We start from the raw sequence: 12,486 nt of genomic DNA, 5'->3' as shown, positions 1-12,486 counted from the left end.
GAAATTTTCCTCCAGCAGAGACCATCAGTGACCTGCAAACCCCAAACCGACACTCAGAGCTGACACAACGAGGAGAGTTTTGCTATTTTCTGATTTTAAAACCAAACCAAACGGGTGTCGAGAAAGTGGGATATTTCCTGATTTTAAAACTAAACTAAACGGGGATTGAGAAAGTGGGGGCACAAAACCATTCCCCTGAGAGCAGGGGCCCTCTGCAAGCAGGGAGCAGCTCAGCACCCCGCCAGGGACCCCCTCCAGCCCCACTCACTTGACTGGAGCAGCGCTGGCTAATTGGCAGGCCGGCACGCGCGTCCTCGGCGAGGACTCCTCACCTCTCGTGCTGGTCCCCATGACAACTTTTATGGCTCACCTGCGGCGTTCGGAGCGGGGCTTTGTGCTGGTGGCACTTCAGAGCCCCTCACCTCCCTCGCTTCGGTGGCCTTAATGACGCCGTGCTCGACTCGCAGCATTATCTGTGCTGCCGCTCGCTGCCTTTGTGCAGCTCTGTGTGAGCACGGATGTGTTCTGCCAGGCTCGGCTCTTGTTCATGTGCCTGAGTGCTGGCTGCTTGCCTTCAGCCCCGCGGTTGGGGGTGAGGTCTTCAAAGAGCCCTCTGCAACAGGCAGAGGTGGAGAGGGGGCACCTGAAGGTGCCGGTGACCCCACCTGAGGACCCCTGTGGGACCCATGCCCTTACCCATGGTGTAACAGAGGGAAGAGACCAAAGGTTAAGCTCAGCTTTTTCCTCATTCCTTCGTCATTATTCTCCATCAGAGGCATTGGTTGGTTTTGGAGTCTGTTTTCGGGTCTGCTCCCAGTGAACTTAGCCCCCCACCGTCACCTAGACCTGAGTAAAACCTCTCAATGCGCTTCTTCTTGGCATCGGCCAAGGTGGCCCAGGAGGAGAAACCTCAACAGCCGAGTTGTCCATGGCCGAAAACATTTTTCTGGTTTCTTGGCTGGGCTCACATCCAACCCAGTGGTCCGGGAGGGTCCCAGTGTCTCCTTGCATCTTCCCCAAGAGGATGGGCACTGTCCTGGAGGTCTTTTCTTGCCTTGTTTTTTTTTTAATGGTTTTCTACCATCACCTGAGCTGTCCCTATCAAGAAGGTGGGGATGAGGCCAGGACCCGTGTCCCTCCCCATGTCCCCATCCCTTCCCACCAACCACCCCCTGACGCCCACACCGGGCACGGGGGCTCTGATGCTGCGGATGCCACGGACCTGACATTGTTCCTGTAGAGGAAGAAGGGGCAGGGAGAAAATCCTGCTTCGGTGCTGCCCGGATTTCTCTGGCACGAGCAGTGCAAAGCCTCCAGCCCTGTGCATGTCCCCTGGCTAATGGGAGCCTCCCTTTCTTCTGCAGGTGCCCTACTCCTGGCTGTGACGGCTCTGGTCACATAACAGGAAATTATGCATCGCATAGAAGGTAAGATCTTCCCTTAAATTATTTTATCCTTAGCCTCTTACTATTTTTTTTTCCTTTTTCCTTTTTTTTTTTTTCCTTTTCTTTCTTTCTTATTATTTTTTCCCCTGCAATGGGCAGAGTTGTAAAGTTCTGAATAAAACATTAATGTTACTGACAACTGAAGCCTATTTTCATCTCTTTAATCTGACTTTCTTTTTCTTTTTTTTTTGATGTTTCCAGCATCTGATTAGAAGCTCCCTTCAATAGAATAAAAGACAAAGGGTCAGATTTTAGCTGATGCAATGTTCCTGTTAATAATGCTACCTATTTATGACTTCTATTATCACTTTAGAGCATTAATAGTGGAGATCTGAGCCTTCTGTTTCAACAATTCCATTAAACATCGCAGGCTGTTAGCAGATATCTTCTTATCTAGACACCGTTAATTACTGTCCATCTCCCTCAAATATATAGATTTTTATTTTTTTTTTCCTCCTGACTTCTGGTGATGTGAAGCTGCAAATCGAGAGAGATCAAAACAGTGTGCGAAGTGCAGGGGGAAGCTGACTGGAGCGGGGGCATCGCGTGCGCGGGGCCCTGCCTCTCAGACAGGCCTTTCTTCTCTTTTCAAACACAGTCTGTCAGGCTGCCCTCGTGCCAAGAAAAGCGGGATCAAGATAACCCCGACAAAGGATGATAAAGAAGACCCGGAGCTGATGAAGTAAGTCTGGATAAAACCACCCTGCATCCCCACCGCTCAGAGCATCGCCTGCCCGGGGCCGGGCTCTGGCACCATCAAAGCTCTTCCACATTTTTCCCATGATTTTTTCCTTGATGCCACAAATGCAATTCTGAAATTGGATGGGAAAATTGGGAGGTGGGGGAGGTAACAGCGTGTTGTTTTTTTCTCATTGTTGTTTGCAGATGTGAAAGGTAGGCTGGCAGGGCACCAACGGTTCCTCTCCTTCCCATGCTTTATATAATTCCCGAGGAAATTGCTGGTGTTGGGAATGAGGGTAAAAACCCGCAGCCAGATGAAATGTTGGTGGTTTTCAGGGTGGAAATGGGCATGTGAGGGGTGCCGGTGGGCTCGCTTAGTTTCCCAGGGTCAGGACCTGGTAGCAGTGAATGTGTTGTAGAGTCTTTGCCACCACTGAGTGCTCAGAGTGAGCTGAAAAAGCCCCTCTCTGCTGCCTCGGGCCGAATTTTTCAACACCACCCAGGGGAATACTCCTCCTGGGAATAGGGATTTTAAAAAAAAAGCCCACTTCAAACCCTCTCATCCTGGCTCTCGGCACACCGCAGCACCACGGGCTGGGTGCCCCGCAACCCCTTGCACATCTCTGGGATGTCAAAACCTTTACGGCAGGATGGTGCCAGCCCCAACTCCAGGATCCTATTTTTGGTTAACCCAGCACATCCCCAGCCTTGCCAGAACCCATCCACTAACCCAGCGGGTTCAGGTGGAGCAGGGAAAAAGGGAGCATGGGGAGCCAGAGCAAACCTTTTAGTGAGTTTCTGGATGCTGCCGGAGCAGCCAGGAGTGCTGGCACTTCTGGCCAAACCCTTTTGGCTCAGCAAACTCTCCCCAGACATTTTTCACCCTATTTTAGCCCTTCCCTTGCCAGGGCAGCTCTCACTCTTGCCGAATTTCGGAGGTCCAGGAGCAGAGGCTGTGCTGGCTGCTGCTGGCCCCTGCGCTCTGCCAGGGCTGCGGGGAGCCGGGGCGCACGAGCTGGGGAAAGGAACTGTACGAAGCAGATGATATTTGAGCCATCTGCTCTGTTCTCACTCTGTCTCCAGGAAGGAAAGCCTCCGAGTTAAATGAACTGTGTGCCTAATTAGCAGGAGTTAGCGGAGTTTATTAAAAATTAAGCAAACTGCTCAATAATCTGCAGGAAAAAAAAAAAAAAGAGAGAGAGAGAAAAAAAAAAACATTTGGACTCAAATATCCTAAATTACTGGTGGCGTTGTGATGCTGCTCCATTACCTGGTGTCATGGTAAAGGACAGGAAAAACAGCAAGTGTGGTCGCAGGGCTGCTGGGCTTTTGCAGTGCTGAATGCACCAAGTGGCTCCCCCAGCACAGCTCTTTGGCAGGAGATCTCTTCCCAGAGCAAATGGAAAAGGGGCTCTTGTAGGGATGAGATTTTCTGGATCCCAGAGAACTGATGCTGTCCATCACCGAACTGGCCTCAGAGACCTCACTGGGGCTCCGCTCCCCTGTTTGCAGCAGGATGGTGGGGTGCAGGGGTCCGTGAAAGCATCCCCTGATGTGCTGCAGTACAAGCAGCAACCCCCAGTCCTCCAATATTCCCAGGATGAGCATCATTTCCTTGGGATGTGCAAAACAGCACGGTGCAATGGTCTCTTCACTGCTGGCTTCCTCCAGTCCTTGGCAAGCTGGAGTTTTGTCTCCAGCACAAGGTGCACCTGACGCACATCCCCACGGGGATGCGTTAAGGAGCTTTGCCTCCAAATCCTCTCCTCTGCCTGCACCGAGTGCCTCTTGGCACCCGGCCGAGTTTTGCACATCACCACCAAGGAGAATGTCATTTAGTCCCCGTTGTTTTGCTGCTCAGCCTTCGAGCAATTTGCTACAGATGTGATAGAACAGATCACCTCAACCTTCAGCCCAGCCCTGGCACAAAGCGGAAGCATCCGTGGCTGCCTAATTGATCGAGCGCTGCCGTTACTTCCGTTAAATAATAATAATAAAATAAAATATCCAAGCCAGCTGTTTTGCACAATAAGGCTCTGGTTTATTTTTTAAAAAATGGAAGTGTAATGAAAGTTAAATTAACAGTGTAAAATATGTAACGGTTGGGCCATAACAGCTGCATGCTAAATGCTGGGGTTTGTTTCTCTCTCTCTCTCTCTTTTTTTTTTTTTTTCCTCTCCTTTTCCTCCTGAGGATTCAGTAATTTGCTCGTGATCATATAAAAGCAATGATGTTATGAATTTAGTGAGGATCCTGCTGGCAGGGATATTATAAGTGAATTGTGCTGCATTTGCAGCTGATTAAAATTGAGATCAGCATTTTTCAAATTATCTTGGGAAAATAATGGGTGTGCGGCTCCCCCTTCTGCTGTCAGCTCCCTTTTGTACCAAACATAAACAATAAGGGGAATCATTTCTGTGGCGAAACTGCTGCGATTTTCAGGAGCAGCTCAGTGGCTATTTTGCTGGGGAAACCTGAAGCCCCTAATTGCTTTCCAACTGAGGACAAGAGGTTATTTTCACCGTTTCCCGCCTACTTTTTTTTTTTTCCTCCCCTTTTATAGGGCAACCTCCCTCAAGTAATAAACTTTTAACTGTATTTATAATTGACTAGCATCCTTAAGCAAGTGCAAGGCACAGCAGAGACCTTAATAGACACTCAGGGCTGTGCTGAGCGGTCGCGTGTACTTGGTGTGCCATCGGGCTGGCGAGCAAGGGGACAGTGGCTCCTTTCACAGCACTTATTGCTAATTAACACTGGCCATGTCAGCACTGCCACCACATCTCCAGCACGATTTAACCAGCCCTAACTGGTGCTGGAGGCACAGGGATGGAGGGTTTGTGCTGGGACGGACAGCAATTCCTGCTCCCAAAGGTGTTTGGTGTTAGCGTGTCCTCCTTGGGGGGGTGTCAGGGTCCAAAATCAGGACCCAGGAGGCCACCTCGCATCCGAGGCGCCCACCCAGCATGGTTTTTGACCTTCTGTGTGATGGGTTGGGACTCCCCAGCAGCTGCCGTTCAGCTGTTTTGCTGCAAGTGTGGCGCTGATGTGGTCTGCTGGCTGGCTTTGTGTCTTTTTAGGGGGGCAGCCATCTGCCTCCCATACCCATTGCTGTAAAAACAGAGCTTATATTCCCTGAAGTGGGGTTTCCATCACATATTTGGTAGAAGTAACTACATGTTTGTGTCCCTGTCCCCTGGTTTTGGACTTAGAAAGCATCTCTTCCCCGTTTCTGCTGTCCCATGCAGCTTCTGCCCCACAGCACCAGCAGTCTGGTAGGGAAGGTTCCCTCCAGCACAGTCCTGCTCTGCTGCCCTCCATCCCCTGCTCAGCTCGGGAATGAGCCCCTGCAGTGAGAAAAGCTCCCAGCCTGGTTTTGTTGCCATCTCTAGCTATGGGAATAACACGCAGAGCTCAGCAAGTCCCCCAGATTCTTAAAACCCATGGGAAGAAACATCCCAGCTGATGCAAAGCAGCGTGACCCTCTCCATCATTAAAGCACCGACCAAATAAAATCCAGATGAGTTCCCCAAACATAAGCACTCACTTCCTACACTTCATCATCTTTATTTTCCTTCCATCCCTCTTCATTCCTATGCTGTATTTTTTTTTAACCTGTGCCCAGGTGTCCGGTTCCTGGCTGCGTTGGGCTTGGACACATCAGTGGCAAATACGCCTCGCACCGGAGCGCCTCGGGGTGCCCCCTCGCAGCCCGCAGGCAGAAGGAAGGATCCCTCAATGGCTCCTCGTTTTCCTGGAAATCGTTGAAAAACGAAGGCCCGACCTGCCCTACCCCGGGCTGTGACGGCTCCGGCCACGCCAACGGGAGCTTCCTCACTCACAGGAGGTAAAGGATGGGCTGGAGGTCGCCCCAAGCACGGCACCATTCTGCAATGGATAAAAACACTTGGAAATGCTTGGTTCTTGTAACTTTTCAGTGGCGAGGTGTGAATTGACCAAAGTCATGAAAAGCAGTGATATAATGTCATTTAGCACGCCAGCTCAGGACTTTGGCAGCCAAAATGGGGGCTTGTTGCCCAATCCATCCAGACTCGCTTCACCTTCCTTGCCTGTCATGCCCTCTCTTTTAGGAAACAACACATTTTTTAAAAAATCTTTGCTCAGAGAAAATTGCTCTTGCTTTATAAATGAGGACCTTTGTGGCATTATTCATAAAGCAATTTCCTCTGCACCATAAAAAGCTTTTAGAAGGGCTGTCTCACAGCGTGAGCTCCACCAAATGGTACGTGCTCTTGTTGGGAACATAGCACCTATAAATACGGAGAGTTTATGAAACCCATTTTTACTTGCTTTTCAGTTTGTCAGGGTGCCCACGAGCTACTTTTGCTGGGAAGAAAGGAAAACTCTCAGGGGATGAAATTCTCAACACAAAGTTCAAGACCAGCGATGGTAAGGATTCGCACTCATTTTTTTCTGGCAGGTGTGTCAGGTACTGAACCCCTACGGCTTGTTCTGAAACCTGGCCTCAGTTTTACTAGCAAATCCTGTGCTATGAACACCTCTTTTGGGGTCTCCTCAGTGTTGGGGGTGGTGTGGCACTGATGCTGCTCCCTGAGTGACACAGGTGAAATGGCAAAAGGGATCCTAGAGTGAAGTGGTGCTGAAATCGAGATGTTTTTTCAAGTATTCTCTGGCATTTTCATAAGTCCCTTTCAGTCATTTTTCTATTTTCACCTATTCAGGACTTTTAATCCCACAGATATTTCTGGATCTGGAGTTTTGTTAGCGATGGCACTATCACTGTTTCTGGTGCTATCACTGAGGGGGTTTGGTATTGGGCAAGCTTTGGACATTTTACTTGAATTCTTATATATTTTGGAAGATAAATTTCTTCCAGGAAAGTTCCCTTATTTTATTAACCCTGTAATTTCTAATTAAGACACACATTCATTTTTCAAATGATGTATTCCCGACTCAGGACCAGACAGAGCAGTTGTCGGGGCAGCCAGCCTTGCAGGGCGTGCGGATGCACTGGGCTCCAGCCTCTATGCTCTACTTTGCTTTTGCATTTGCATATTGACCTATAAAGCACTATTGAACCGTGCTGCTGAAAGCCTCGCTTAAAAAATAAACAAAAAATAGAGCAAGCGAGATGTGCATCCTGTGCTGAGGATGTGAAAGCAAAGGTGAGGATGCTGGGAGGTGTGATGCCTGCCTATGTGAAGGGGCTGAACGCCTGCCACTTTCCCTCCTGCAGTTCTGGAGAACGATGAAGAGATCAAGCAGCTGAACAAGGAGATCAGTGAGCTGAACGAGTCCAACTCGGAGATGGAAGCTGCCATGGTGAAGCTGCAGTCGCAGGTTTGTGAGCGTGGATGTGCAGAGGAGCTCCCAGAGGGTGGTGGTGGGTGCCCTCGATGGAGCGCTGCTAACCCTGCCTGCTCCTTGCTCTGCAGATCTCCAGCATGGAGAAGAACCTGAAGAACATTGAGGAGGAAAACAAAATCATAGAGGAGCAAAACGAAGCCCTGTTCCTGGAGCTCTCAGGGTTGAGCCAGGCTCTAATCCAAAGTCTTGCCAATATCCGCCTTCCGCACATGGTAAGAAACTTTGTTGGCGCCCGGCCCCAGTTGGGGTGATGGAAGGAGCAGAGTGAAATCGGGCTTAGATAAGGCTTATGGACCACTAAAAAGGGGGAGAAATTCTCTATGTACACCTACCCGTCCTTTATAAGATCAGTGCTTTTGCCTTATCTCTGAAGCTTGCATTATATCTCCCTTTTGTTGTCATTTTCTGCTGATCTCCTTTTGTATCTATTGTTCTGTCTCATTACATCTGGGAGTATTATCACAAAATAGGAAACTTTATCAAGGGCACCCAGCGCCTTTTAGGCTAAGACAGCACAAGCAGAGATCAGGAGGGATTGGATTTCAACGTCAGAGAGATCTTACAGCTCCCATTATAATGCAGGTAGTTTCAATTCAGTTTTGAATAGCTGGCAGCCAAAGAATAGCATTCTTAAAGAGAGTGTATTTTGTTTAATTTAACAAGGTCTAACAGCCCACAGCATGTTACCATAGAGTTACTGCAAAATGAAAAGGCTGCATTAAAATAGTAAAACCACAAAAGGCTATTAATTACCTTCCCTCTATTCCCAGGAATGTAATTACTGTTGTCAAAAACAGGTGTGTGCAGGGGGGGCTGCGTGCTGGTGGGGAAGCTGTCCTCTTACAAGCCATAACGACCATCACGATGATCAGAGGAATGAGCTTTTGATTTATTTTTTTTTTTTTCTGCCATCATTTTTTGGGAACCCTTTTCATTGGGGGCTGTATTTAAATTCAGGCTGGTTGGAGACGCGCCATCCTCCAGCAGAGCACTTTTGGACAGTATTCACCCAGCTGCCTAACTGGCAGAAAATCGCTCACTGAGTGCTTTTTTTTTTGTGAAGTATTTGACTCATAAAGGTCAAATAAACTGTTCAGCAAATATATTTTCAAGGTTTCAGGCAACTCCAATTAAATAAGGCCCAGGAGACTTGTATGCTTATTTTATTCCTGTTCTTTTTCTTCCTCCTCCTTGTTACTTTTTTTTTTCCCTGTTAACCCTGAAATAGATGTTGGCAAGGTTTCCACGATGCCCCTCGAAAGCCAAAGCTGTCCAGCAGCAGCAGCATGCTGGCGTGGGCAGACACAAGCTCAGGGTGACCTGCTCCTGTCCTAACTTTGCCTTTGATTCCCCCTGTGATGCTCCAGCAGTCCCTGCCTCCTCCTCCAACCTTTCATTTCCATGGCTTGATTCAGCCTCAAGCCCGTCAAACCGCCCGCACACACTTAACCTGGTGCTGTTAATTGTTCCTCATGGCCAATGCATTAAAAATTGAGCAACCAGTGAAGATTTTGGAGGATCAGGGGCTGCACAATGAGTTTCCCGTGCGCACAGCACCGCGCACAAAGAGTCTCTGATGTCGAGACCGTTGGCTGTTGGTATGATTCATTGCAAAGAAAGATTTCAATCCTTTCCTGCTCCGCTGCTAACACTTTTATTTGGCTTTTTTGGCTGCAGGAGCCCATTAGCGAGCAGAACTTCGATGCGTACGTGAACACGCTGACCGACATGTACACCAACCAGGAGTGCTACCAGAACCCGGAGAACAAGGACCTGCTGGAGAGCATCAAGCAAGCCGTCAAGGGCATCCAGGTTTAGTGCCGCGGGATGGAGACGGGCAAGCAAACAGACTGTAAGACGGAACTTTCCCTCCAAGTATTCAGGTTTACAAGTTGTAAAACTTGTTTAATGAATGAAAAAAAAACAAAAACAAAAACACACAAAGGACCAAAACGTAACCAAGAGGCCATTTCTGAGACGTGGAACTGATCGAACTCAATGTTCTCGTTTACTTAACTTTGGACCTTCTTAGGAAAAGTGGGATTTTTCTCCCTGGACCACGAGGTAGACCAGGATGGAAGGTTAAATTCTCCAGTAGGCTGTGGGGCTCGGTAGCTGGTGAAGAGCAGGCGTCTTTCATAAGCTGCCGTGCTTTCACAGAGTTGATCCAAGGGTTAAAACGTTACAAGAACAGGGTTTTGTCTGATCCAAGACTAGCGTATGACTGGCTCAAACCCTCATGTTGTCTATGGTCGTATGTCCAGATCACCTACTCACCCATGAATTATGTTATATGTTGCTATAAGTGCTGGAGCTGCAAGCTACCTGTAAATCTGAACCTGTGCTGGGCCTCCCAACCCCAGGAGTTCAGATATCCACTGGGCATGGGAACTCTTAAGTATTATAAAGTAGCTTATTTTTATTTTCTGAAAGAAATCTGAAGAGCAGTTCTGGATCTCCAGTGGAAAGCGCAATGGAAAAAAGGTTCTCAGGGAAGCTTTTGGAGTTTGCAACTACAGTATTCCTTTGTCTGTCTTAAATATGAGAATAGCTATTATGAATAGGCCAATACCAGATATTTCATACAGAAGAATTCTTAATGTGTCATGGTCCGGTGTATATGATTTTTTGGAAGTCTGTTTGATGACGGTTCTGGTTCTTTTCATTATTGTGATCATCCTTACAGTGGCGCAGTACTGCCAGTCCAGAGATCATACATCAATGCCAGAGAACGTTTGAGATTGCGATGAACAAAAAAAAAAAACAAACAAAAAACAAACAAGCAAACAAACAAACAAAAAAGCATCAAAAAGAGAAATGTTAATTGATGGCCAGCAAAGTGCTTACTTAACGTGAATCAGCAGTTTATTTCTTGCAGATATCCACAGGGCAATGGGTTTTTCTTGGTTTGGTGTTCTACACCTTGTGCAAAATCACAGCACAAGCGCCGTTCTGGAGGAAAAGCAAAAAGAAGGAAAAAAAAAAAAAGGAAAAAAAAAAAGCATTCAGGTATTGGGTATTGTTCCAAAGAAGCATTTTGTAAGCAGCTCGGTACGTGCAGCTCCGTGAATGTCTCTGCGATGCTCCAGCATCCAGGCTGAGCGCGGTGGGGATCGGGGGGCCATTTCGGCACCTTTCCAAGAAAAGGAGAGGTGGGAGCTCCTTTTTTTTTTTTTTTTTTTTTTTTTTTTCCCATTAGCTCCCACCCAGGGCTCGCTGCCACCCTGGTGCAAACACCTTGGAAGTGGAAGGGGCAAAACCCCTCCGGGGTCCCCCACATGGCTCCTGGTGGCGTTGGGGCAGAGCAGAGGTGGGGAGGATTTTGGTGACCGATGCTAAAGGCGAGGCCGTGGTGGTGTTTCGAGCCCAATCCTGCAGCTATTTGGGGCAGAATCTGTGATTTGGAGAGGGCGGTGGGGAGCTCAGCCTGGGCTGGTTCCCCTGAGGAGCTCAGTGGGTGCACGGCCACGCTGAGGCCTCCGCGGGCTCAGACTCCGTGAGTTTGCTTATTTTAGAACCCATTCCAAGTGCAAAACTACAAAAGAAAGGGGAAAAAAAATAATAATAATAATTTGAGGTGTTAAAAACACAATGTTCTTAACATGTAAATAGAGTCCAAATTGATTGTGACTGCAATTCAGTTAGTATTTAAAAGTAGAGAAATTGCACTTCCTGGAAGAAAGAGAGGAAAAAAAAAAAAGTAGTTAGTTTAATTATCCTGTAAATTATTTAATTTTGGCAAGATGTATGTAATTTATATTTACAACACCTTATGTTAACTTTTTCTATTTATTTAACTTTTTTATTTATTAATTTTATACTTACTTTAAACTGGACACCGCACCATAGAAAAGAAGATAAAAGAAGCAAAAAAAAAGTTTAAAATTAAAACTTTTGACCATAAAAAATGATATTCCAAAAAAAAAAATCCACCCTATCTACAACTCCTACTTGTAATTTTGATGCAACCAAGTTATTTTTTATATATTTTGTTATTTATTCTTTTAACGATGGGAATTTTTTTAAAGATATTTTATAACTGAGACATTTTGATAATTTTTTGGTTTGTTTTTTTGTGGGGGCAGGGGCACCGGGGGAAGAGAGACTTTTTCAGTTTTTCTTTTCTTTTTCATTCATATTGTTTCAGGCACTGATAACAGGAAATGAAAATTCTGTATTTATTATTTATTTAATATTTAAGTCGAGAAAAAAAAAAATGAACTGTGCTCTTGTTGTATATTTATTTTGTCGTTTGTGTGTCGGTTATGTGATGACTGAGTACTTGTTTATGTGAAGGAATACTGTTAATATTTAAATAATAAAGAGTCACATTGAAAGTTATAGCAGGCTACATGTTATTCTGTGAAAATGAATACTGTGATCTACTTTCCTCAGGAAATGTATTTTGCAGACAGAACTTCCTTATGTACTGGCAGGGTTATTTCGTAATAAAACCCAGTTCTGTTTGTGACTTTAGTTCCTATGGTCTTTCTTCGAGCTTCTGCCAACGTCCCCGACGTGTCCCCGAGCAGGGGTCGCATCCTGCACCCCCAGCACTCAGCAGCCCTGCGTGAGCACAGGAGGTGCAGGGGGAGGACAGGGTGCAGGATGGATGCTTTCACCCTTTGGATTTACTAAAAAAAAATCACAAAATTGATCTTTGAGCTTTAACTGAAATGCTGGGAGGCGGTTGTTCTTCTCGACAGGATTGCCTCGCTTTTATTTGCCTGGCTCCCAGGCTGTCCTCGTCAAGGAGCGGAGATGCTTCGCTGGAGGAAGAATCTCGTTTCTGAAGCTGTGGCAATGAAGGGGATTCATCACCGTGCTCTTCGTCGGAGGAGGCATTTCGGAAGTCGCCGAAATTCACTTTAGCTCTGCTGGAGCTGCAGCTTCCGAGGTGAAATAAGGTAAATCACATTAAGGCCGTTTGGAGCTGAGCGAGTTGGGGCGATTGGGAATTTCAGGCAGGTCTGTCATTGAGAAATTCATTTCTCTTATTAAGTGAGCTGAG

General features: G+C 46.9%; 1 protein-coding gene across 1 annotated transcript in view; it reads left to right on the top strand.

Moving 5' to 3' along the window:
- Window positions 1-12,486, top strand: part of MYT1 (myelin transcription factor 1) — a 63,889-nt gene that overhangs the window by 48,404 nt on the left and 2,999 nt on the right. The window contains exons 17-23 of the mRNA XM_068700562.1: window positions 1,365-1,427; window positions 2,044-2,127; window positions 5,752-5,973; window positions 6,445-6,536; window positions 7,345-7,448; window positions 7,544-7,687; window positions 9,153-12,382. Coding sequence (XP_068556663.1) covers window positions 1,365-1,427; window positions 2,044-2,127; window positions 5,752-5,973; window positions 6,445-6,536; window positions 7,345-7,448; window positions 7,544-7,687; window positions 9,153-9,293 — 850 coding nt within the window. The 3' untranslated portion in view covers window positions 9,294-12,382. The remainder of the gene's footprint in view (window positions 1-1,364; window positions 1,428-2,043; window positions 2,128-5,751; window positions 5,974-6,444; window positions 6,537-7,344; window positions 7,449-7,543; window positions 7,688-9,152; window positions 12,383-12,486) is intronic.

This window comes from Anas acuta, chromosome 16, assembly GCF_963932015.1.
Source record: "Anas acuta chromosome 16, bAnaAcu1.1, whole genome shotgun sequence".
Lineage (NCBI taxonomy): Eukaryota > Metazoa > Chordata > Aves > Anseriformes > Anatidae > Anas > Anas acuta.
This window is presented reverse-complemented; position numbering and strand designations above follow the sequence as displayed.